The sequence below is a fragment of the Pagrus pagrus genome, assembly GCF_965226575.1.
Source record: "Pagrus pagrus genome assembly, chromosome: 12".
Classification (NCBI taxonomy): Eukaryota; Metazoa; Chordata; class Actinopteri; order Spariformes; family Sparidae; genus Pagrus; species Pagrus pagrus.
The window spans coordinates 19,808,062-19,830,853 of NC_140196.1; the positions used below are offsets into that span (position 1 = coordinate 19,808,062).

Here is a 22,792-nt window from a genome sequence, read left to right on the forward strand (position 1 = left end):
GGATTTAACTTCAATTTAAGTTATTGAAGTGATTTTAAAGTTTGAAATTATGAAGAACTCTCCCAGCTGATGTTTTGCATTCACATGAAACTGTAACATTTGAAATAAAGATTAATGAAAGGGTTATATGATCCTCTTCAAGTTGAGAGAATTCCAGTTAAAAATGTGTTTTTCTTCAGAGGATGACAGAGGAGTAGGTGCCATTTTAAAGATTTTAATGTGACAATTAAACTTTTTTTCCAACAAAAACTGTCAAAAACTGTGTAATTTAGGATATTTTGTATTCATTGTTTTGTCAAAATGAATCAAGGCAGAAAGAAAAAGCCTAAACAAGGCTAGAACTCCAAAAAGCTTTTGTTTAACCTCACAGCAGAAAAATTACATGAACAACACTGCATGAGCTGATCTCATGTTAAACGTAGTTTAACATGGTTACTGCAGTTGTCCAATAAATGCAGTTGATTTTCCTCTGAAATGCAGTGAAGTTAAAGCAAAGCCTGCCAAAGAGAAACATTTGTAAGTAACAGTACACGCTGTATATTAGTGCCTGACTGATACTTGAATCTGGAGGCTTATACTAGGGAATAAAAATTTCCCATTTTGGTATATCAGCTGAAATACCCACATTTTTTGCAATGATCCCTCAAATGTGGTTATTACACATACAAAAAAAACTAATGGAGGTAGGATATTTTACAGTATAACAATAACCTTTATTGTCTAAATTGACATCAGTGCACACATCAACTTAAACAAGAATTTAATCATTTTAAATTACACTAAGCATCTTTTTTTTTTTGGCATTTTAATCTCTAAAAAAATCTTTTCAAATCCATGCATATCAGGCAACATATGGGCAGATACCAATATATCTGTGACAGGCCAGTAACGACCAACCGACAGATCTGTTGGGCTCTACTGTATAAATACTAACCATCTTGTGATGAAGCAATATAAGTGATATACAACTCAAGTTTATCTCTCCTTTCAGACTGTGCTTAAAAGAAACAAACACAACTACTTCCTGTCTCACACTAGCGCGCTCTGGCTAACTTGACTCGTGAGAAAAGTGAAAGTAGGTTGTTGTTCTGCTTTGAGCCTTGCAGAGGCGCACTTTGCCTACATGAAAAACATTTTCATATTCAGGCACACAGCCTAGCACACACCCGAAACAGTGCATGTTTTATTTAGTGTTTAGACTGTATATTGTAACAAAAACCATCTCACAAAAAGTCCCACTTTTATCATTTATTTAGTATGAAGAAGTTCAAGTTAGGATCATAAACTTAGACCAAGTACAGTATAAGTGCAGTGAACTTCTTGGAGAGATTTTAAAGTAATATTCCCTGTCAGTGGTTTAATTTTTCTTTAAAGTACTGGCAAAAAAGACAAAAAATAAGGACTTGTGTGTAATACATATGACTCAATCTTTCAGAACAAACACAATGACAATACACAAGGATAAGTAAAAGGTTTTTTTTATTTAAATTAGCATAAAAAGCAAAAACAAACTAAGAACCATGTATAACAGGCTACAGTCAACTTAAAAAACACTGATAGAGTATGATGCATATAATTTGTGAAGTTGAAAATAAGCACTTTATAAAAAATAGATTATCTACATTGTAACAAAATGAACAAAGTGGCTATGTGGTCTGTACATTTCCCCCAATGATATAAAAAAAGATTTCCATCACTTGAAAGACTAAGATTGACAGCAGTACTCAACATGATCTACTTTCTATGGAAGAATATGTGTGTGACAGCCTCTAATACCTTGAATGAAAGTATAACAAGTAATTAAGCAGAAAATTAAAGTCAGTGGCTAAAATGTATCCACAAAATCTTGCTCAAAAGCTCCGGTCTTTACCAACTACTCCGTTTCAACACACTGTACTTAGAAACAGGAGTACGACGGCTACCAAATGCAACTTCTGACCACCGAGAAATGGTTTTCTTTACACTCAAATCTCATTTTTTGGAGTCAAAAGCGTTGTGCAACACTTACAAACACAACATAGTTTACACAAAGTATGAAATGTAAGAAAGAAATTCCACCATGAAATGAAAAGGACTGATAGGAGTGTTGATAATATTAAGCTTTCAGAGATACAGTTGGGATAAGGAGGATACGTAACAGGTCACACAGCTGAGGGTTTGGTGCTGGAAGAGGACAGTAACTGGGGAACTGGGCGATACATGCAAGGTGGGTTGTTGATGCCGTTTTAGGGCCAGGGGGACGTAAAGAGAAAAGCCTGTTTGATTACATACATGAGGGAGGGGATGATTGGAGCAGTAGATAGTAGAGGGGAGTCTTAAAGTCTCACAGTGTGAAATCTACTCCTGGGCCTCTTTTCCAGTCATCTTGTAGATCTCAGAGGGGCCATCAACATGGGTGATGGTAGTAGTCAGCTGGATGTCCTCGCCACTGTTTCCTCCAGCATCTCCTGCACACATAAACGTGACAAGTCATCAACACAGAAATGACCAATAATAGAACGTAATTACAAGACATTTTAATAGCATGCATCTTGTTTGGGTTCTCATTGTGCACTTGGGGTGCAACAGTCCATTGATCTGGATTGATAGAACGATTCAATGATCAGCGATACAATACAACATACGCAAAGTGAAAATAATCGATTCCATAATTAAAATGCGGCTTTATGTTGAAATTCCCATTGCAAGTATGTCACTTTTTTCCTGACATTCAAACAGTGCTAAGGGGCAGATAATAGCATGAAGCCAAGAAAAAGATGACACGGATATATTTACTCTCTTCTTGGGAGAGAAAAAAAAAAAAGAAAATCAGCCATGTGGAAATATTTTGGATTCAAGAGAAAAGACGGGTCAACAGACAAACATGGGATCTCACTCAGCAGTCTGCCAGCTTGTTGCCCTTGCTGCAGTATTAGCAGCTCTGTTTCAACAATGGCTGAAAAAACGTGCATGCAGGCTGAAATTCAACTGTGGTGTTCTGTTGACTGATGCAGTGATTTAAACCAACGGTGAGTATAAAAAGTATAAATAATACGTGTTGTTTGTACAGTCTGAGGAGAAGAAAAGTCTACTAGTCACTAAAATGCAATAGGCTTAAGATAATAATAGTGACCAGCCAAAGTATTGTTTCGTCTCCTCCAAAGTTATTATTGAGCCTAATTGTATAATGTTGAGCCATGTTTTGTGTGTGTTAGTGGAGTCTGTTTAAAGTAAACTGTACTGCACTTAACTGGTTAAAATTATTTTGTCGCATTTTTCTTTTTTGACCAAAAACAGAAAAGAAAGGGATAGCAGCTTTTTCTGTTACTGACTTTGTGAAATTAGTGAATAATAATGTCTTATATCAATCACAAGCTCCTGAATGGAAATCATGTCATGGCACACTTTGTGATATCTGTAAATAGACATGGGACGCTGTGAAAATTTCATGGATCGATTATCTTAGCCCAAATAATTGCAATTCACGATATTATCTCACACAATAATCATAAAATTATTATGCAAACTCTTAAAATGTCAATTAAAAATACTTCAGCTTACATTTTGTTAAGAACAAATATTTTTAGTATTTTTTTTAATCAATCATAGGACTTTACTTTATCAAGCTAGACAGCTTTATTTAGTAATTCATGTGAGGATATTTGTGATTATCCCTATAATGGAGATTCACCACCATCAACTAGTTTACTGCAATTTGCAACAAAATCTTAAAACATCCAGTCCCAATCTGCAAACAGTGTATCGTTGTCCAAAGAATATAGTATCGTGTTGTGATGAAACTTGTGATCAACACCCTTATTAAGCACATTCCTTTGCATTCCTGAAGGCAATGATCCGTTGCACATCAAGTCGGTTTAGCTGAATTTCATGAACATAAATACCTTCAGCTTGTTCGAAACAGAAGTGAAACTCTGAAAGAGTAAATCAACACACACAGACTGAAACTTGGAGCGAGGCGCCCCTCCCATGAGATCGGCTGACGCATTTCAGGGAAAGCTTCCAAAACTTCAAACCCTCTTTTTCTCTCCCCGTGTCACTGACGTCAGGAGACGGATGGATGGTTTTCATTACTTCCCTGCTCTCCAATCTGCCCCTCTCCCTTGCCCTCCCCCATCCTCTCTTCACTGTTCCCTTCCTTTCTGTCTGGAAGGAAGCCTGGTGTCCATTAGAATCACCCTCTCGGGCCAAAGAGACCCTTCTTTCCCCTGGGAATCTGGGTCCCTCTGAATCACCCCTCCTCCTCCGAAAACAAACTTTGCATGAATAGGCAGCCTTACAGACACTTTGCTCACCACCAGAACGAAGTAAGAGCTACTGGGACACTAATGAAATTTAACCAATAACTTTAATACAATGAAAGTTTTATTTAGTGCCATATTTGTATAAATAATGTAATACAAACTACAGTTATTTTGCATTAGTGTCCAAAACTTGAACAAGGTTAATCTAGATTGAATTTAACCATTTTAGCTAGCCAACTAACATTAAGACAATTTTTATGTAAATGTGAATCACATTTACATTAAAAAAAAAAAATTAACTATAGCTTCTTTGTTATATTATCTACTATATAAAATGATCTGAGACTTAACTGCTACAATGGCTGAACATTTAAGGTTCATCCTAACCTGCTATAAACCAACAGACAGCATTTCACCCGATACTCCCATCCATCTCATTTCTTTAGAAAGCTAGTAGAAAAATATAGTTACCAGTGATGCACTGACCACTTGACTGCTCATCTCCGTAGCGCTTGTGAGAGGGTGCGTAGAGGAACATGATGGCAAAGACGTACAGGTTCCACATGCCATAGATGCCGGTGAAGAAGGCGCTGTTCACCTGCACCGTGTGCTCTCCCCAGTGCCAGTGTCCCTCGTTCACCTGGACACAGAGAAACACAGATACATATTTTTATAGCCGCTGTATGATACGAATTACCGCCTAAATAGTCCTAGGTGTGGAGGGCATTACTGTCACTCACCTGACTGATGATGAAGAAGATGACAGTCATGGCAGCGCAGGTCAGAGTGACCAGCATGAGAAACTTGAACCTGAAAATAAGGCCCTAAAGAGGGACAAAGAGGATGACAGAAATAACTTAAAAAAAAAAGAAAACATGTAGCAGAGAAATCCTTCTTTGGTTTTACGTGTGATAATGAACAATTAGAAGAATGAGAACACACACCTCATAGTGCAGGCGTCTGGCCTTGGACATGGCAGGCAAGGACGTCCTCTTACCACTGATGTTGCGGAAGACTTGAAATACCATGAAGCAGAGGAAGAGGAAGTAGAGACAGGCACAGATCCCTGCCACAATTATGAATGCCATCTGAGGCAACCGTAGTCAAGGAAATAAGTAAACAACACCTTAAAAAGTCAGAGTTGCTGCATGCTGTAGATATATGGAAGATAAAATGTTAGTTTTTTCAAAAATATAGATTAGGGAGGTAGGTTCAGCCTTATGTGCACCAGAATGTGATATTGCGTATAAATATTGCAAACTGGAAAATGGGCTATTAAGTTGCACAACAGTTTCACAAATACTGATTGTACAAATGTCATAAAAACTGCTTCTCAGTGTTTTGTAAGGTTATGCATCTCATTAATAAAACCTGATCTGACTTTACTGCAGTAGAGCATGTCAGAAGTGGGCCTTATAAAGATTTGATGACCCTGGTTATAGACACTGTACCAACTGTCCTCTAACTGCTCAGCGTCAGGAACATTGAGTAACCTTTTCCTTTTGAGGGGACTTGGAGAAAAAAGGAGGAGAAAAGACTGAAATAAGGCGCTGTGTTCTGCAGTTGTTTTTGAAGAGGTGTCCTGATGAATCTTGCATCACTCAGCTTGGCAGCCGAGGCTAACAAACCAGTACACACACATAAACACATCGTCCCGAGACCCAGGGCAATGCGTTCACATATGGCATTACTAAATTATTTCTCATCTTATTAGTCTGGAGATCCACTTTCAGTTCAAGTTAAAGCCAACTGCAAGAATGTCTCAAACATAGCAGGAGTCCTGATAACGAGAGATGAGATGAGACAGAAACCGTAGTTTTGCAGTTAGTAGAGTTTTAGTAGAGTCATAAATTTGTTCCAACAAAGCAGAGGAACGACCTTAAACATGTTTATTGGCTGCTAACCTGAAAAACATTTGACTATTTAAACTGTCAGAGGGTTTTTATTAGCAGACAAGCTGTTTGCTTTTGTTTCCTGCTGCTGTTGTCAAATATATATATTTAAAAAAGGATACAGCAAGCTCAGTTCCTACATCAGACGCCCAGATGCTGTAGAAGGGGTTTGTCAGCTGGACCCCTCTGTGGAAATCAGAAACAATACATTTGTTAAGTTTCCTCTTTTGAGTGCGTCACAGCGTTTCATTACAAACAGCATGTGGAGATTAATCATAAAAAATGAAATGGACACAAGATCACAAGATTCATTACTTTAAAGGATTGCAAACTGATATCTACCAAGTCTCTCGTTCTAAATAGTGAAGTAAAAGAGCTCGTCTCACCTCTCACACATGTCAAAGATAAAGAGGCAGAAGGAGCCGAACACAATGGGTCCGACCTGCTTCCAGTATACTGAGAAACGGTTCCTCTCTGTCTGGTCCTGAGAGAAAAGGACAAAACAGACTTCAAGTTGGTATATAATGTATTACGTTTCATAGATCACACATGGAGTCGATTGTCACCAAAATCCTTCTTGAGCCATGTCATCATGTACATAACATTAGTGTCCTGCTGCCAAAATGAGCATTTTTCATGGGTGTTATATGTTTCAAGGTATCCTAACCACAAATGTACCCATTAAAATGCAACACATTTTGAAAAAGCTTAGAGCAACTTAATATACCGTACAAGATCTCTACATTGTTAAACATCAAGAACTGGTCCACATTTGTGTCCACATATTCCTGAGAGCAGATATTTTCAGGTCACCTCAGAATATGGATTTGAAATGTAATGTGGTTAGGATCCAGCGTACACACCAGGAAGTTAATACAACCTGGTATCATCATATGAGCCAAAAAAATTAAAAAAATCTTTAGAACAATGAATAAGATGGGTATAAATACTGCTTCTATAACCCATTCTTCATTCTACCCCTAACAAAACCAACAAAATATGGTGCCTTTAAAGTTTTCAAGCCCCTTGGACTTTCATGTTGTTAGATGTAAAGCATACATAAATCTGGTAAACTGCTGGATCGACATTTTCATGACAAACATTACATTAAGACAAAAGTTCCATACAAACCTGCACTGAAGGAACTGAAAACAAACATCCCTTGAATCAAAGTGAGGGTGTAATGATTATTCAATGATTAGATTAGTCGAGCGAAAGAAAATTGCCAATTATTTTGATAATCGATTTAGTCATTTTTCAAGCAAAAAAGTCAAACGTTTGCTGGATCGAGCTTCTTAAATGTGACAATTTGCTTCTTTTCTTTGTCATTAGATAGAGAGTAAATAAAGAGTTTTGGGTCTTGTGCCGTTTGTTGGCCAAAAGAAGCAATGTGAAGACGTCACTTTGAGCTCAGGGAAACTGATCAGCATTTTTGACTTTTCTGACATTTTATAGACTAAACGATTAATCAATTAATGCATGAGAAGGTAAAGAGAGAAATTAATTTTGAGATATTCTGATTGGTTGTGATCAAGCACTGATTATTAGATTACGTGCACAATTGACCCAAAAGTTACAATATACAGTGAGCCGCACACATCCAAAGACTGGTGATAAAAAGGCCAGGTGCTGCAAACAAGAGTGAACAATGAAGCATACACAGGAGTTTATCGACGACTCGGAGCCAGGGTTGGACCTTGAGAAGAAGCAAACAGCTTTAGGAACGCAAAGCTAAGAACATGTTATTATTCAAGGCTTCAATCGACATCAAGAAGCGAATTAAATCATTTTTGTGTATGCAAGTAGAGCTCAGCGTCTAAGCCCTCAAGAGACAAAAAGCTGGCTGTTCAGAGAACTGAGGAGTGGTAAAAAAAGACTTGTCATCCTGTCTGAGGCAGACATGGAGCTCAAAGAGGTCATCTAGTTGATGGTCCAGCCGTTAAGTATGAAAAATATCCATCCGACCATCTCCATGACTGCCCCAGTCCAGCCAACTACCAGACGTCACATGAGAATGACCTGCAAGTTTTTTGTGGGATGAAGGTCAGGTTGAGGGAAGTTTTTGATGGCTGAGCTCTCACACATCTCCACTTGTCCTCTGCCCAGAGCCAATGTTGCAAACAATGGTGTGTCCTGGACAAAAATAACAGTGAGATAAGATGGGCAAAAAGGTTTTTCCATACCAATTTTAATGATTTTAAAAAAGGTTTTACCATCAACTCATACTGGCAACATTTAAATGTCTTTATCATTATTTAAACAGGAACATTGGCAGTTCTGTTTGACAGACAAACACAGTGTGGAAAGAGTTGCAAAAAGCGCAGACAAGTGGAGGTATACGGTAACAAACATGGATTTATGTTACTGAAGACAGTGCTTCACAAATTTAGAGCTGAAAAAAATTGGCTTTCAGGAATAATTGAATTGGACACAAATACCATTTTATGTTAAAATTAGCTTGTATATGCGTTTTGTTTTTTTGTTTTTTTAAATACTGATGAACCCGCTACGCAGTTGCCCTTCAGTTTTTTTTGTTTTTCCTGTGTGTCCAGTGTGAAATGGGTTACACAGACATCATCTTCTGCCACATGCGCATGTTCTCCAGTTTTCTGTTACTGGCTCTTTCTCCTTTTTTAACATCCACTCACTCAAAAATCGATTCTGTAATGCAACAAAGTATTTAAAAGTCCACGGGGGGTACATCATTTTTAAAAAGGCACTGGTTTTCTGTTTCGCAGATTGACGAGTATTGCAGTACAACATACACCGATCAGCCACAACATTAAACCTACAAACTGAATATTGAGCAGCTTCCCCTTGTGCAGCCAAACAGCTCTGACCTGTCAAGGCGCGGTCTTGAGACCTCTGGGGATGTCTCCAGCTGGCACATATACAGTATACCAATCCATCCAACTCAGGGATAGGTTTTGCCAACCAAGTAGTTTTGTCTGCTTGGTTAAGATAACAGTGCTCTATATATTTTATATGTATTAAGCTGGATCAAGGTTGAGGAAAAGACACAAGCGCAGAAGCATTCCTCTAAGCAAGCAGATCATTTTTGTTTACCCAACACTATTAGGTTGTCATGGAATGGCTGGAAGAGGACTTCACCTTTAGCGCTGAATTGCCATTAGCCAGCAAGCCTGCAGGCAAGTCAGAAAAACATCAAACATTACATTAAAAAGGGACTGTGTACAGTACCATGAGGTGCTCCCCACAGAAGATGATCCAGAAGGAAAGCAGCATGGAGTAGAAGATGCCCTGCCTGATGTCTCCAAAAAGCAGCATCCAGGTCCAGTTGAAGCCAATGGAGAACCACTCCACTGGGATGTTGATGAACGTCATTGAGATACCCAGAGCGAGGATGACCCTGAGGACACAAACACAGCAGTTAGTACTAATGGTGAAAACCACTAAAAGTAAAAGTAATGGGATTATTCATTTTTTGCTGCATTTGTGGCATTATAAATGCCGACCACACACGTGCATTACAGTATATATTTATGCTTGTTGGTAATGAATTTGATATATTTTAGGAGGAATATATCTATAAAAGTACAGTTCATGCAGCATTAGCAGCCATGCTAATATGTTCAAGACAGATGAATGGATGAGACTAACACTACGATCCCTGAGGAGACTGAGAACAGAGTCTGCAGATTAAATCTAAGATCACTTTAACTGGCAGGCTTTACACCTGAATCTGGTGTACATCTTTTACACAGACACAATCGATGTTTTAGAGCAAAGCTACATTGTTGCCTGCTGAAGCACACTTATTAGATCTTGGGACATTATTGATTAGATTAGATAATCTATTCAGCTAGCACAGCACAGTGTGTCCCCACTGACCTATCCAAGTCTACATAATTCACTACCTTTCTAAATAAGCCCCATCATTACAGCCAACCTCCCTCAACCTTGAAACCCAGACATTTAGAGAGAGAAAGAGAGAGAAAAAAAAGGGTGAATGAATAACAACCAGCCTTCAGAAAGACAGAATAGAGCTCGTCTTCCCAGCGTCTGCAGCAGGTCCCTGCATGCCGCCCGTAGATCAAAGGAGGATCATAAATAGACAGTTGAGAGGGCAAAACAGAGCTACAGTGCGTCTGTGTTAGTCAGAGAGACCAGGAGGGGGGAAAAGCGCATGATAAAGGTGACCTGAAAACATGTGGGTGCAAACATTTTATGCGAGCGCTGTGGGTAACAGAGGTAATGTCACACAGCTTCTAAGCATTTTCACTGCAGACAGCTCATCAGCGAACAGAGTGAAACCACATTTGACTGGTATGCAGGGAATGTGTCCTGAGCACCAACAACACAGACAGGAGAGGTGTGTGTGTGTGTGTGTGTGTGTGTGTGTGTGTGCATGCGCGTAGACAAAGACAAAAGGATTAGGCATGAAACTCATAATGGTGTAGATGCCCTAAATTAACCTTTTAAATGGGACCTTTTACATGTGATAGCAGGAAAATACAGTTGTAACTAATAACATTAATTATGGCTGCGTTGCATTAGGGTGAGTCAGTTCCTGCTGTTGTGCACACTGACTGAACAGAGCCATGTTCCTGATCCCACCTGTGCTTTTCCTGCTATGACAAGTCCACAATGTCTGCTGCACCAAACATTTAACACTTTTAAAATCACTTTCTAATGTCACAAAATGAAGATGAAGGATGTTTTTGAAGTGAAATTCTCAGGGTTTTCCCCATTTTATGAATTATATCATCCTTGGCCTTTTTCCACAGTGAGAGTTCCCACTCACATCTGTCCTCCGTGTTTAAAGGAAGTCTGAGGTTTACCGTTCTGACACCTCTGAACCAGCATGACAGGAGACTCTGGTAAAGCTTTTACAGCATGAAAAAATCATCTGCTGTCCACAAATAGGGTACGAGTCGCGCTTCCTCAGACCATGCTCGTCATTTGGAAATAAGAGCCGTGAGCCGGAAAATACAGAGAGAAGGAGAGAGACACTGACTGTGCGAGTGCGTGTGTGTGTGCGGTGTCTCAGCGAGCTGCCATGCATGTCCTGAATGCGGGTGTATGCAGTATGTGTCTGCCGAGTGCTAGCTTGCAGATTTTGTAACGCGTTTCACGCTTCGCCAGGCACTTCCTGTGGCGCAGAACGCTGCCTCTTACTGATCGGTCTTCCCAGCACGGCAGGGGGTTAGACAAACACTGGGCTCTGAGCATAGCTCCAACTTTCCACAGCATGGCGTTCAGACTATCTGCTTCAGGCAGAACTACCTGCATTGGCTGCTCTAACCTTCATGGTGTTTGGGCAAGGAATGAACACAAATATATCAGGTTTTGAATATCTTTTTCTCATGATATATTTTTGTATATTTTCAAAGGGAATCTGGCAAGAGGATTTTTGCATTTTTTGCATTTTAGCTAGGTGGTGTAATCAAACAAATCTGTGTGCAACCTACTGATGGCTGTCGATAACATTCCTTCTCAGTCACTTTGATGAACGCCGCCTTCTGATCACCGTCCTTCACTGCTCAGAGTTGGCATGCCCTACTTGTACATTTCATCCAAAAGCTTTTACCCAGTAGACACACTGTAGAGGAGCCTCAACAGCATTCAATGAAACCATCTCTTTAGATCCTGGCTGTTTCTTCTAACAAACACCATATACCATAAATGTACAACTTCAGCTCTTAATTGCAGGTGTTACCCATCTTGGGATGATTGTCTCAGTTGGAATTATGATGTCAAGAGGTATAAAAAAAATCAGTCTGGCTCATACAATACAATGGTGAACAGAGAACACCTCACACAGATGAGGCCTTACTTCTCCAGCAGCACAGGAGGTCTGCTCATGAGGGTGATCCGTCTCCAGTACCAGATCATGATGATGAGGATGCTGGGTGTGAGGAATGTCTTCATGGCAAACCACACTTTGGTGAAGCCTCCGTTCTGATGGATGCCCTTGGAGGAGAAATAAATGCCATCAGCATCAACTCTTTTATTGGCAAAACAAGGCAAGATGTGTCTCAGTTTAAAAAATTATCCTAGACTCTTTGGGTCAGCATTAAGCAGAGTATCAAAAAGCTTCAAATACAAAGGTCCTAATCAGAAGCCAACTTACAACAAAACGAATGTCTTTGATTTCTCCAATCCCCACGTTGATCTTCTTCCTCTCGTTGACAGGCAGACGGATGTTGAGAAGGTAGTACTTATGAGCAACGCTGCCGACCTCCATGAAGGGCAGCAGTTCACACTCGTAGTATCTTCCCTCATTCTCAAAGGTCTGGAAAACACATAGAAACACAATAGATCTGGTTCAAAATACATTCATCTGAAGATAACAGATACTTAAGAAGACGTATGCCTCATCGACACGTAAGTAATCACGATCTCCGTCGGGAGAAGCTTTTTAAGCACAGTTTCAGAAAAAAATCTTTGTCCATACCAACACACCTGAAAATGAATATCACATAGACATTCACGTACAATGGGCGTACAACGGGGTAAACAGGGAGCAGACTGTATACTCTGTGGTTAGCTGCTTATTTAAAGAAAATGGTATGAACATGTCAGGGAAACATGACTGCTCTTAACAGAATCCTCCTGGATAACGCATTTTTTATTAGAACATTGTCAGCGACCATTTTTGTCTCTCTTTTTTATTGTATTATGTCCATCTGTGTAATTCTACAATAAAACATCTATTCAGTCACTGTACAAACTCAAACACTCCGATATAACACATTCTGCTTTGAGTTAATGTTTTTCCAATGATGCTGTATACACTGATAAGCCCCAATTTGAAACCATAACAATTAATTGATTAATCATCTACAAACAGCAAAACCATCTTTGGAAGCTGAGTCACTATAAAATACAGGACATTTATGACAAAGTGACAAATACCAAGTTATATTATCGTTGTAAAACACTAAATAAAAAAGTACTTGTCTTTGGTATTCTAAAAGACTCATAATAGTGAGTGAGTGTCATTCCCGCACCTTGGTAGTCGTGAAGTTGCAGTTGAGCTTCCTCTGTTCAAAGGAGTGAGCCATCTCTGTCCACTCACTGACTGTGTCGTCTCTGTAGGCCAGACCCACGTCAATGGTGGCCATTGCTCCTTCCTCTGGAGAGAATTACAACAGCAGCAGTTCACTCTCAGATCAGTGCAAACATTTAGCAACCAGAAGCTTTTAAGAGTTGATGATGATGATTTAGACTTGAATTGGCTACAAAATCGTTAAATCAGAGAAATTATGTCTTCCAAAATGGAAACCTGCACTAAAGAAGACACTTGTGTGCGCCTGAATTACAGCGCCTGTTATACCTCTTCACTTCACTTCACTGCTGGCTGTTACCATCCCAGTGATGGAATAAAATTAAGTCCTGATGACAGACAGCCTTGGCCTTTTAATTAGAAGACCAGCAAAGTGACAACGCTGCTAGCACTGACATGGAGACATTCCGCACTCTCTCTCCTTCCCTCTGTATTTTCAAGCTCACGGCTCTCTGAAAACGTGCAGGTCATTTACAGTTCAGTTAGCATGCTAGTGTTTAACATGCTAATGTAGCCCAGAGTGGTACAATGCAAAGAAAATGAGGATGGAGGACATTTTATTTATTTGAATCACTGAGAGCTTCATGGCTGCAGTTCTAATTGATTCTGTTCATTTAAGAAGGTTGCATATTTAACTGGACTAGGGTTTAGATATATTCTAAAACAAACATGTTTCCACATGGCCAAATCATCTGAGTGTTTACGGGTGGTCCTGTCACCTGGAATGAATCTGAAAAAGCAAGATTAACAGGATTATTTCTCAGCATGTAAATGTATTCAGTGATTCAATCTGCTCTCCATGGTGAGCCAAATCTAGGTTACTTCCTACTTGACATAAACTCCAACAAGACCTTGAGCTGGCCTCCAACAGCCCAGCCCAGCCAATCCAACAAAAACATCCAAAGCCAAGCTATTAAAACTGCATCTTTAGATCACATTACAAAGCCAAGTGTTCTCTCCTCCAGCCCTCCAGAGTGCCTCTTGTGCCGTTATGAAACAAGCTGGAATGAAGAGAAAGAAACCCAGTGGCCTGTGCTGTGAGAAAGAAAAAAGCAGAGGAGGTGGAGAGGGAACCAGATGAGAACTGGCAGCCGACTGTCTCTGTAATGCCCTCCACTCTGCCATTGGTCGAGCCAGACGCCCTCGAATGTCAGCTTGCTTCATGCAAACATTCCACTTCAGTCCAGCGGCCATTGCTACGGAAACTAAGCCTCCTCAACAGCTGTGTTATTGCTGGACCCTGGCCAAGGGGTGCCTGGTGCCGGGGTGGAGTGGGGCAGGTGGGTGGAGTGGTTAATAAGGGCAAAGCTCTTCTCTGCCACACACATTGTTAAACAGATAAGGTAGTCAAGGAAGAGGTGGCCCTCTGTTAATTTGTCATACAGCTGCAGAACAGAATCCACCTCCCTTTGGCACAGAGTGTGTTCTGATGAGGATTTAGACGGACGAGCAGATGCGGTTTTGTTAATTATGGCTCCAATGTTTATTGGGGTTTGAGTTTATAAGCATTTTATCTGAATCTAGTATGTATTCAGTTTCAGGAATGCAAATCCTAATCCCAATCTGTGGGATACGGGGAAAAATTTGAGGGCATACTTTTTTTGTTTTATAAGAAGATAGGACAAATATAAAAAAAGGGGCATCTGAGGGGCATTGTCTTAGCTTCAAGAGTTACAAATGGGCTGGGCCAACAACACACTTAAAAATTAGGGCTGTCATCAACCTCTTGAAATTTTTTATAGAGGTCAGAATGTTGGTTGTTGTGTTAGCCACTTTCGTTAGCACTGCTCTGTAGCATTGCTTGCATAACCAAAACCGGTCGCAGAGGCTCTGCACCTGCCATCTTAGATGAGCGGTTTCAAATAATCAGGATCGATATGTAATGAAAAACTGACATTTTTGACAACATAACAACAAATTGAATGCCTTAAAGTTATTATATATTTTAATTGATATAAAAGACTACAAGTTTTTCATAACAGAAGAAAGTTTTACTGTATTGTAAAATGACTACCTAAAAGTTTTTTGTTAGACTCAAACATACAAAAATCTGTTTATTTTACTAAAATAAAACCATCTATCAGAACCCAACAATAACTGCAATAATCCAGTCATTTTTTTAAATCTCTCAGCATGCTATAAATGCATAGCTTTTAAAAAAGGTTCTTCAATGTAATACTGGATCTCATTTTGTATTAAATAAGTGAGAACAGTCACATTTTAGAATGAAATCCCAGAAAAATGATGCACCAATATGAGGCAGCAATGTTGGAGGATAGGATAGAGGGAGTAATTTCACAAAATTAGATTACCTGCATTACCTGATATCTACCTATCTTGTATCAAGCAATCTGCATTTTACTTATATTCTTACTAAACAACGGCCTTAAGTCTTGGGTAAGCTTGAAACAAGCTACACTTCAGCCATTCCCCCTTTTAGGCAGACTTTTGTCTTCGAATAATACAGGAAAATCAAAGATGAATGAGTTTTCAATTCATTCAGTCAGGTTTCCACTTCTGTAGCACTGGCTGGTTTCTACTACATGTGTAGCATCTACAGTACTCGGCTCCCTCCACATCCACTTCTTCTCACAGCTCCTCATGTAGCTCAGAAAGATCAACATGAGTCTCTAGCATGTGGCAGAAAGGCCCGTCTGTGATCCAGGCTGATTTACTGATTGGTCTGTCTGGCAGCCAGGCGGTAAACAACCCACCGCCCCTGAACACTTTATGTTTGGGCCAAGAATGTGAGCAAGCAAATGATGCTGATGACTAGGCTGCCATTGTAGCATGACTGTTTAGACAAGCGTCACTAGAAAGGTCTGACTTGTATAAAATCACACCACAAACTGTCAAACTTTTTGGGCTCTATGTTATTAAAATTACCTTTACCACTTTTCTGCTGACTACAAATTGGCCTACGGTGGATGTTTATCAAGGTTTACAGGCATTTGTCAGTGTAGACATGACTTTATAACTAAACTTGCTATAAAACTCAAGTTGACAACACAACATTAACCCACATTGCTAGACATTTCTAAGCCATGAAGAGATAGATTTAATACTGAAGAGTCTAAACTTCTTTCCCAGGGCCTCCTGGTGATCCTGTCACTTATTAGAATTTCTCATCATCCCCTCTAATCCCTTCTTTAAGGATCCCGAGCCCCCTACCAGGACACCAACACCCTGTCTTCTTCCAGATACCAGTTATCTCCTGCCCCTTTTCCTTCCCTCTCATTCCAGCACTGAGATGCTCTAGGTCTGTCGATCCACTGATACATTTCACAACAGTGAATTTGACACAGGGTGGAGGTGCAAAATGGGTCAAATTCCTGGTGGAATTTCCCTCAAGAGAAGAGAAACTAGACACCGTTTTAATGTTACTCAACTCTAAGACTAAATAAAAAACAGAAGATGGTAACAGCAACTCTGAATTGAGTATATGGTGTGCAACAGTCTCATTAATCTCTCTTGTTGTGATAATGCTGTAATGCTATATTTTGTTATTGTATATGATGATGTTGCCAATTCATCATCTACAACTAAAGGATGTTTACTCCAGGGCGTAAATATTATGAAATGAGATAGTAGCAATCAATGCAGAAATGATGAAACATGATATTCATCCAAAGCACCAAGAGTGAGAAAAACACATAATGTTGAAATCTGGTCAAATCCACTAAACTTGGGATAACGTCAAACAGTATGTAAATCATTTGGTTGTTGTTTTCAGGATTGGATAATAAGATAGAAACAGGTCCAGATTAGCTCTCTCCTCGCTCTTTATACCCTTCTCAAGGGTGTCTAACAAGCCCTTCTACAAACCCCCAAGGGTCTATAGAGAACAAACAGCAAGACATCCATCATCGTTTGCTGCCTTTCAGCGTAACAGAAATCCAATCTACTGAAAAGACACATTTCTGTGGGTTCCCTCTGAGACATCACGTCTTAGGGGGAAGGTCCTATTAAATTCAGAGAATCAAAAGTGAGGTTGGAATGACTCTGCACTTGGATTCGAGTGATTAGAAGTGACAATGGAGGTGAATATTTCAGAGGTTGGGCCGCTACAATGAGCCTCAGCAAATATTTGCCTTTAGAGATTGTGAAGAAATAAGAGACAAAATATTGACACAAGTGGAAACAAATCCTCAGATACTGACAAAAATGTAGCACAAGAACATGCAAGGCACTGCTGATCACCCAAACTTAAAACACAACTAAGTTGTTATTTCTTCTCTGAACAGGAAGCCCCATGTAAGACAGTATGGCCTCTTACGAGCATGTGTACATTAGGTTAGACTTTCTTCCCTCTCCTGAATCTTAAAAGCCATGTCCTGGAGGAGGAACATGAGCCGTTCTGTCCTCACCATGTGTTTGAAACCAATAAGAAAAACCCTGGTTCTCACCTATCTGGTTGTACATCTTAAATGCGATGTCAAACTGCAGGATGACCAGCATAAACTGGAACCAGGGGCTCATCTCCTTGTTAGGCAACGGAATGTGGACAGCAAATACGATGTTGTTGGCCTCGATCTTCTTGGCCATGGCTTCGTCAAAGGTCCTGAGTTTGGCACATTGGTTAGGACCCCAGGGCATGAACCATTTTGTTTCCTGTCGGTGCTTGCCTGTGTCCACACACTTGGTGGCCAAGTAGTGGACTGCGGTGGTGGGGCTGGGAGCTGGTGAGACAAATACAAAGCAGGAGAGATGTTAGACTAGGTGTCAGATTGAAATACGGCAGCAGAGTGTTTCAAGTTCCTGCCAAGCCAAATTTCCCCTCAAACTAATCAATCACACAAAGTTTGAGTCGTCCTCTGGATTAAACTGTGCATGGACAATATTAATATCTTAGCAACCATTAGGAACAGTCATCAGGTTGGGTTTGAGCCAAATCCAGTCCAAACACTTTGGCAATTACTTTTAACACTGTTTAGAAAATGCCTGGTAGCAAGGCTCGCTCTCTCGAGCCCTCTCTCTCTAAAGTGATTGGGAGGGAAAATTCCAGAAAGCTCTCAGGCACCAATTACACTGTTTACGCATTGAGATTCATGAGCTCGACAAGACTGGTGTTTGTAGTCCCTGCTATCATGCAGACACAAAAGCTCTTGTTTCCTGTTGCGATGACGTGAACGACATCAGAGAGTCTAGGTGTAGCCTCAAGGCAAAGAGCTCAACTCACAGGGTTTAAACATCAGGTAGACGATCAGATTACTAGTTTGACTGTGGGCTGGGATTTCCCTTATGCTATTATAAGGAGCAACAGACACTATGGGGTCAAGTCTTTAAGATTAATTGGTGGTGATTCGGTGTCGATTGCAAGGTTAGCTAGCACGATGGCTGAGGAAGGAGAGAAGAGCAATGTTGGCACTTTAATAATCATTTAATCACAAGTCATATAGTCATCGCAATGCTAGACCTTTTTATCGCCGGTTTTCCTCATATCGTGCATACCTGGTCACAGCTGATATTCTCATTTACATTTCTTGACAAATAATTTTGACGGTGGTGCTGCCTAACTCTCCAAATTGGGTCAGGAATATACAGTTTAATTAGAATGTCCTGTACGAAATAAAACTGACTGGACATTAGACTTAAATCAATGTTTAATGTGCAAGTTTCCACAGACTTTTCATGTCAAAGCAGCAACTTCATCCTGAACTGTGCATTAGAAACAGTCAAGGTGAGAGGGCAAAGTAGAGCCCAAACAACCAAATTGTCAACTACTTTGATAATCGTTTCATCCATTTTTTTGAGCAAAAATGCCAAATGTTTGAGGGTTCAAGCTCCTTAAAATAGAATAAAGTTGCAAAGTCAATAAAATCTCTGAGTTTTAGGCTGTTGGTTGTACAAAAAAACACTTTAAAACCCATTAAATCTCAGATGACTTGTAGATAAAGAGCAGATGCTTCCAATTTGTTGCGAAAATCTCCAAGAAAGACCAGGAGAAAAACTCCAGTCGTGAATGTGTCATGCCATTTGTGACGTATCGAAGAAGACTCCATAAGCTGTAATTACTGTCTAGGGTGCTTGTGGGAAGTACTGACTCATGGGGGTGAAGATGAAAGCCCAGCATTTCCAGATTCAGCTCATGCAAAAGATTAGTGACATATCCCATAAGACTCAAAAGGCCACCAACTTGTGAGGGGTTATACCGTTACGTAGTTCGGATATTTCAGTATTTATCTAGTTTCAATAACGAGGAAGGTGTGAATCTGAATAGTTTGTGCCTGTTACCCTGTTTCTTATCTGAACATCTAATCATATCTGTTCAGTTGTAACAGAGAGCTGAAGGGCGGACACTTTACACACCCTTTAGGTAACAAACTCTCCACACAGTCATAAAACTCAACCAAGGCCATTTTCAAGGAACCTTTAACTGTGTAAGTGTGCTAGCAGCTGCGTAAAAATAAAATGAAGACACACACTGTGACAAAGAAGACACACCAAACTGAATTAAACCCAGTTATCTTGGACCCCTCTGGAGTTCAATTATCTAGTGACCCTGCCAGTCCGGCCGCACACCGGCTCCTCCAGTCTCCATCGCAGTGTGTCCAGAAGAATGGCCGTCCCTTCAGCCCGCTGACCCCATGCCGTGTCCCTGGGTCTGTGGGGAAACAAGGGGAGAAAACCCCTTTCTACTCAATTACCCCTGCCGCCCTCGGCCACCGAGCAAACACAAAGGAATCTGGCTTCATTAAAACCATCTCAGCCAGGAACGAACCGAACAAGCTAATTTACCACCAGCTATGTAGTGAGTGAGAGGGACGCCGACACACAGACTGGTGTTTAGATGGTTTTCTGTTTCAGACTGCAAGAAAGAAAAGGCATCTTTCACATGGACTACATTTCTATCAAAGTGTGTGTGTGTGTGTGTGTGTGTGTGTGTGTGTTGCGGTTGTGCATGTGTGAGTGGGTGGATTTGAAGAAACTTGACAGCAACTCCGATCCAGTCCTCAAGGCGAAATGCAACTTTGACAGCTGTGTGCACTTGTGTGTGTGTGTGTGTGGGTTTTGTGCACCACTGTCTGCCTCGATGCAAATGAAACTAGGGGAAGAGGGGAGAAAGGAGGAAACATGAATGCTGTGCCTGCGAGGCTAAGGGGATTTGGGGAGTAGGGGAGGCTTCACACAGGGGGGAGAAAGGAGGAGTGAAAGGAAGGTAGAGATGCTGCCTGGGGCCCCACACAGCAGACAGACATTATATATGAGAGGTGGGGGTGAGGAGGAGGAGGAGGAGGAGGAAGAAAAAAGGGGAGAGAACATTCGAGTTGGATCAAAGAAGTGAAAAAACACAAAAGGTTGGATGTATTTCAGAGCATTCCTGTGTTGAAATCAGAAATTGACCCAAACTAAAAAAGGTATCTTTTGTTATTTTTAGCCGAAGAAATGAAGCCAGTGGTTGTGGCGTGCAGGAAAGCAGGCAGCGTACACCTTGATACAAAGCAGTGATTTAGCGGAGGAGCACTTCGGGAGCTCCGGTGTCAAAGTGACGACTCGGTGGCTAAAATACAGCTAAAACTTAGCATTTAGCGTCTTTTCTCTGGTGTAAAAACGTTGTTTTCAGGCTGTTACGGAGGCATGCAGCGAGGAGTCCAACTTCAAACTTTGTGCTTTTATCGTTAAGAGACGTTAACGTTTGAATTCCAACAGGCACGCGCGCACAAAGGCAAATGTTAGCTAAACACACGAGAAAAGTAAAAAAACAAAAAATAAAAAGAGGATTTTAGGGAAAAAAAGAGAGGAAACTTACCAATTAAACCGCCGACCATGAAGGCAAACGCCTGAAACAAAAGCAGCGTAACTCCCACTATCACCAACTTTTTGGTGCTCATGTTCTCAATAATTGCCCCCGCCATGTCGGAGGAGAAGGAGCCGGGCCGAGCGAGAAACAAACAGCCGTGTGGTGGAGACGGGACGACGACGCTGCTGCATCCACCGCCGGGGAGTAGGAAGACAAGCTGGGCCCCCTCCGCCGCTCTGCTCCTGCCTTTCAACTTCGAAGGAGGAGAGAAAAAAAAAAAAAATCAGGAATCACATGACCAAGCAGCGCTCAGCTTTAGCAGCCAGGCAGCCAACACCAGACCGGGGGGAGAGATCCGTGGTGCGCCACCGCATTGCAATAGAGGGCTGGTAATGCAGGTTACCGTGTCATTGAATGCTTGTGATAGCGCCCCTGTTGTGCGGTCACAGCCGACATGGCTATTTAAAGGCAGGTTTTTAGAGGTGCCATCTCATGTTTAATGCTCAGTACCGTCAACACATTGTTCTTCAAAGTCTATTCTTGATTCACAGCAAGAAGAGGTACTGCATCTGATGTTGTTGCCTAATAAGACCATGAGGCGTTCACTTACATTCAGCAGTTTTGGTGTTAATATGTGTTAAAGTGTTGTTTTACAATAACTACGTGATTTAAAGGGATTACAGCCTCCATTGGAAACAGCTGAACTGGTAATATGTCTTAAAGGGGCACTATGTAGTTTTGGAGAAGAAATTCAAACTCAGAAATGTTACTGTTACCATAACTGAATAAACAAGCTGTTCTCGGAGGATTATTTTGCTCTTTAGCTGCTTAATCCTCCACTATGTTCACCAGCTAGTTGCTAACTGTGTCGGTCTGCTGTTTGATGCTGAGCAGGTGATGTACAGTGGCTTTGAGGTAATAATACAAACTCCATAACTGAATATACAAGCTGTCCTCAGAGGAAAATAAGATCCCCAGAACACTGTTTGAAGCTAGAAAGGTGGCAGGGTCCGCCAAATATAAACAAAGTGAAACAGTATGAAATTGTGTTGTCCTTTTAAGGTCAGTTTGTTTATTCAGTCATGAAAACGAAGAGAGTTTGTTTATTTCGTCAGTCAATGAAAATCTTTCTCTTCTGATTAAAATGTATTCCCCAAAACTAAATAGTGCACCTTTAAAGGATAAGTTCACCCAAAATGAAAATTCAGTCATTATATAGGCTACTCACCTACATGCCGGGTGGAGTCAAGTTTCGCAGTCCACAAAACATTTCTGGAGCTTCACAGCAAAACACTGTTGAAGCATTCTGCTGAACAAATGAAGTAGATGTTGACTTCTTTTAAAACGTAATAAAACAACTGAAAACATACAAAGGCTCCATACAGCTGCTTAATCCAAGTCTCCAGATGCCCATACTGATTTGAGAATATGTTATTTAACCCTTTTTAAAAGACGTTAGCGTGCATCCTGTCTGTCGTCGGCGCACAAGCTTGGCTGTGCATCGACGGTGTAAACTTCATTTCTAATCAATTTGGGATCTGCATGCTGAATGCTGCAACGCTGTTTTTGCTGCTCCAGAAATGTTTTGTGGACTACGAAACTTTACATTGGCATCGGGGTGAGTAGGTAAGGCCCTTTTCTTTCTGTTTTGAGCGTACTTATCCTTTAAATCTTATTTTTTTTCTTTGCACATTTGATAAGCTCTACCAGATGATGGAGTTGTGAAAATAATCAACACATCAAGGTCAATTTAACAGGTCTGGAGCCTCATGTCACATCGCATGATCTTCATAAGCACTGGGAGTCGCTCCGGTGAAATGGATTATTAGATGTTCACATTTTCATTATTCTGAGCATTTCGAAGACTTCTCTGCCACACTGGTGCAAA

The 22,792-nt window shown here is 40.6% G+C and overlaps 1 protein-coding gene across 1 annotated transcript; it reads right to left on the reverse strand.

Moving 5' to 3' along the window:
• Positions 1-1,462: 1,462 nt before the first annotated feature.
• On the reverse strand, positions 1,463-21,266 carry wls (Wnt ligand secretion mediator). The gene is made up of 12 exons (XM_084368144.1): positions 20,914-21,266; positions 17,570-17,842; positions 13,108-13,232; positions 12,228-12,389; positions 11,931-12,067; positions 9,335-9,503; positions 6,520-6,617; positions 6,256-6,319; positions 5,186-5,329; positions 4,982-5,065; positions 4,713-4,881; positions 1,463-2,447 (listed from the first exon to the last, which is right to left on the reverse strand). Exons 1-12 carry the CDS (start codon positions 21,017-21,019, stop codon positions 2,338-2,340), a joined length of 1,641 nt encoding a protein of 546 aa, XP_084224270.1. The 5' UTR covers positions 21,020-21,266; the 3' UTR covers positions 1,463-2,337.
• Between the last annotated feature and the right edge of the window lie 1,526 nt (positions 21,267-22,792).

Excerpts from the sequence above, each read along its gene's own strand:
- wls (XM_084368144.1), bottom strand. The coding sequence starts at position 21,019 with ATGGCGGGGGCAATTATTGAGAACATGAGCACCAAAAAGTTGGTGATA. Across the intron at positions 13,233-17,569 it reads TAAGATGTACAACCAGATAG|AGGAAGGAGCAATGGCCACC; the intron begins GTGAGAACCAGG and ends AATTCTCTCCAG. Across the intron at positions 6,320-6,519 it reads ATCTTTGACATGTGTGAGAG|AGGGGTCCAGCTGACAAACC; the intron begins GTGAGACGAGCT and ends TGATTTCCACAG.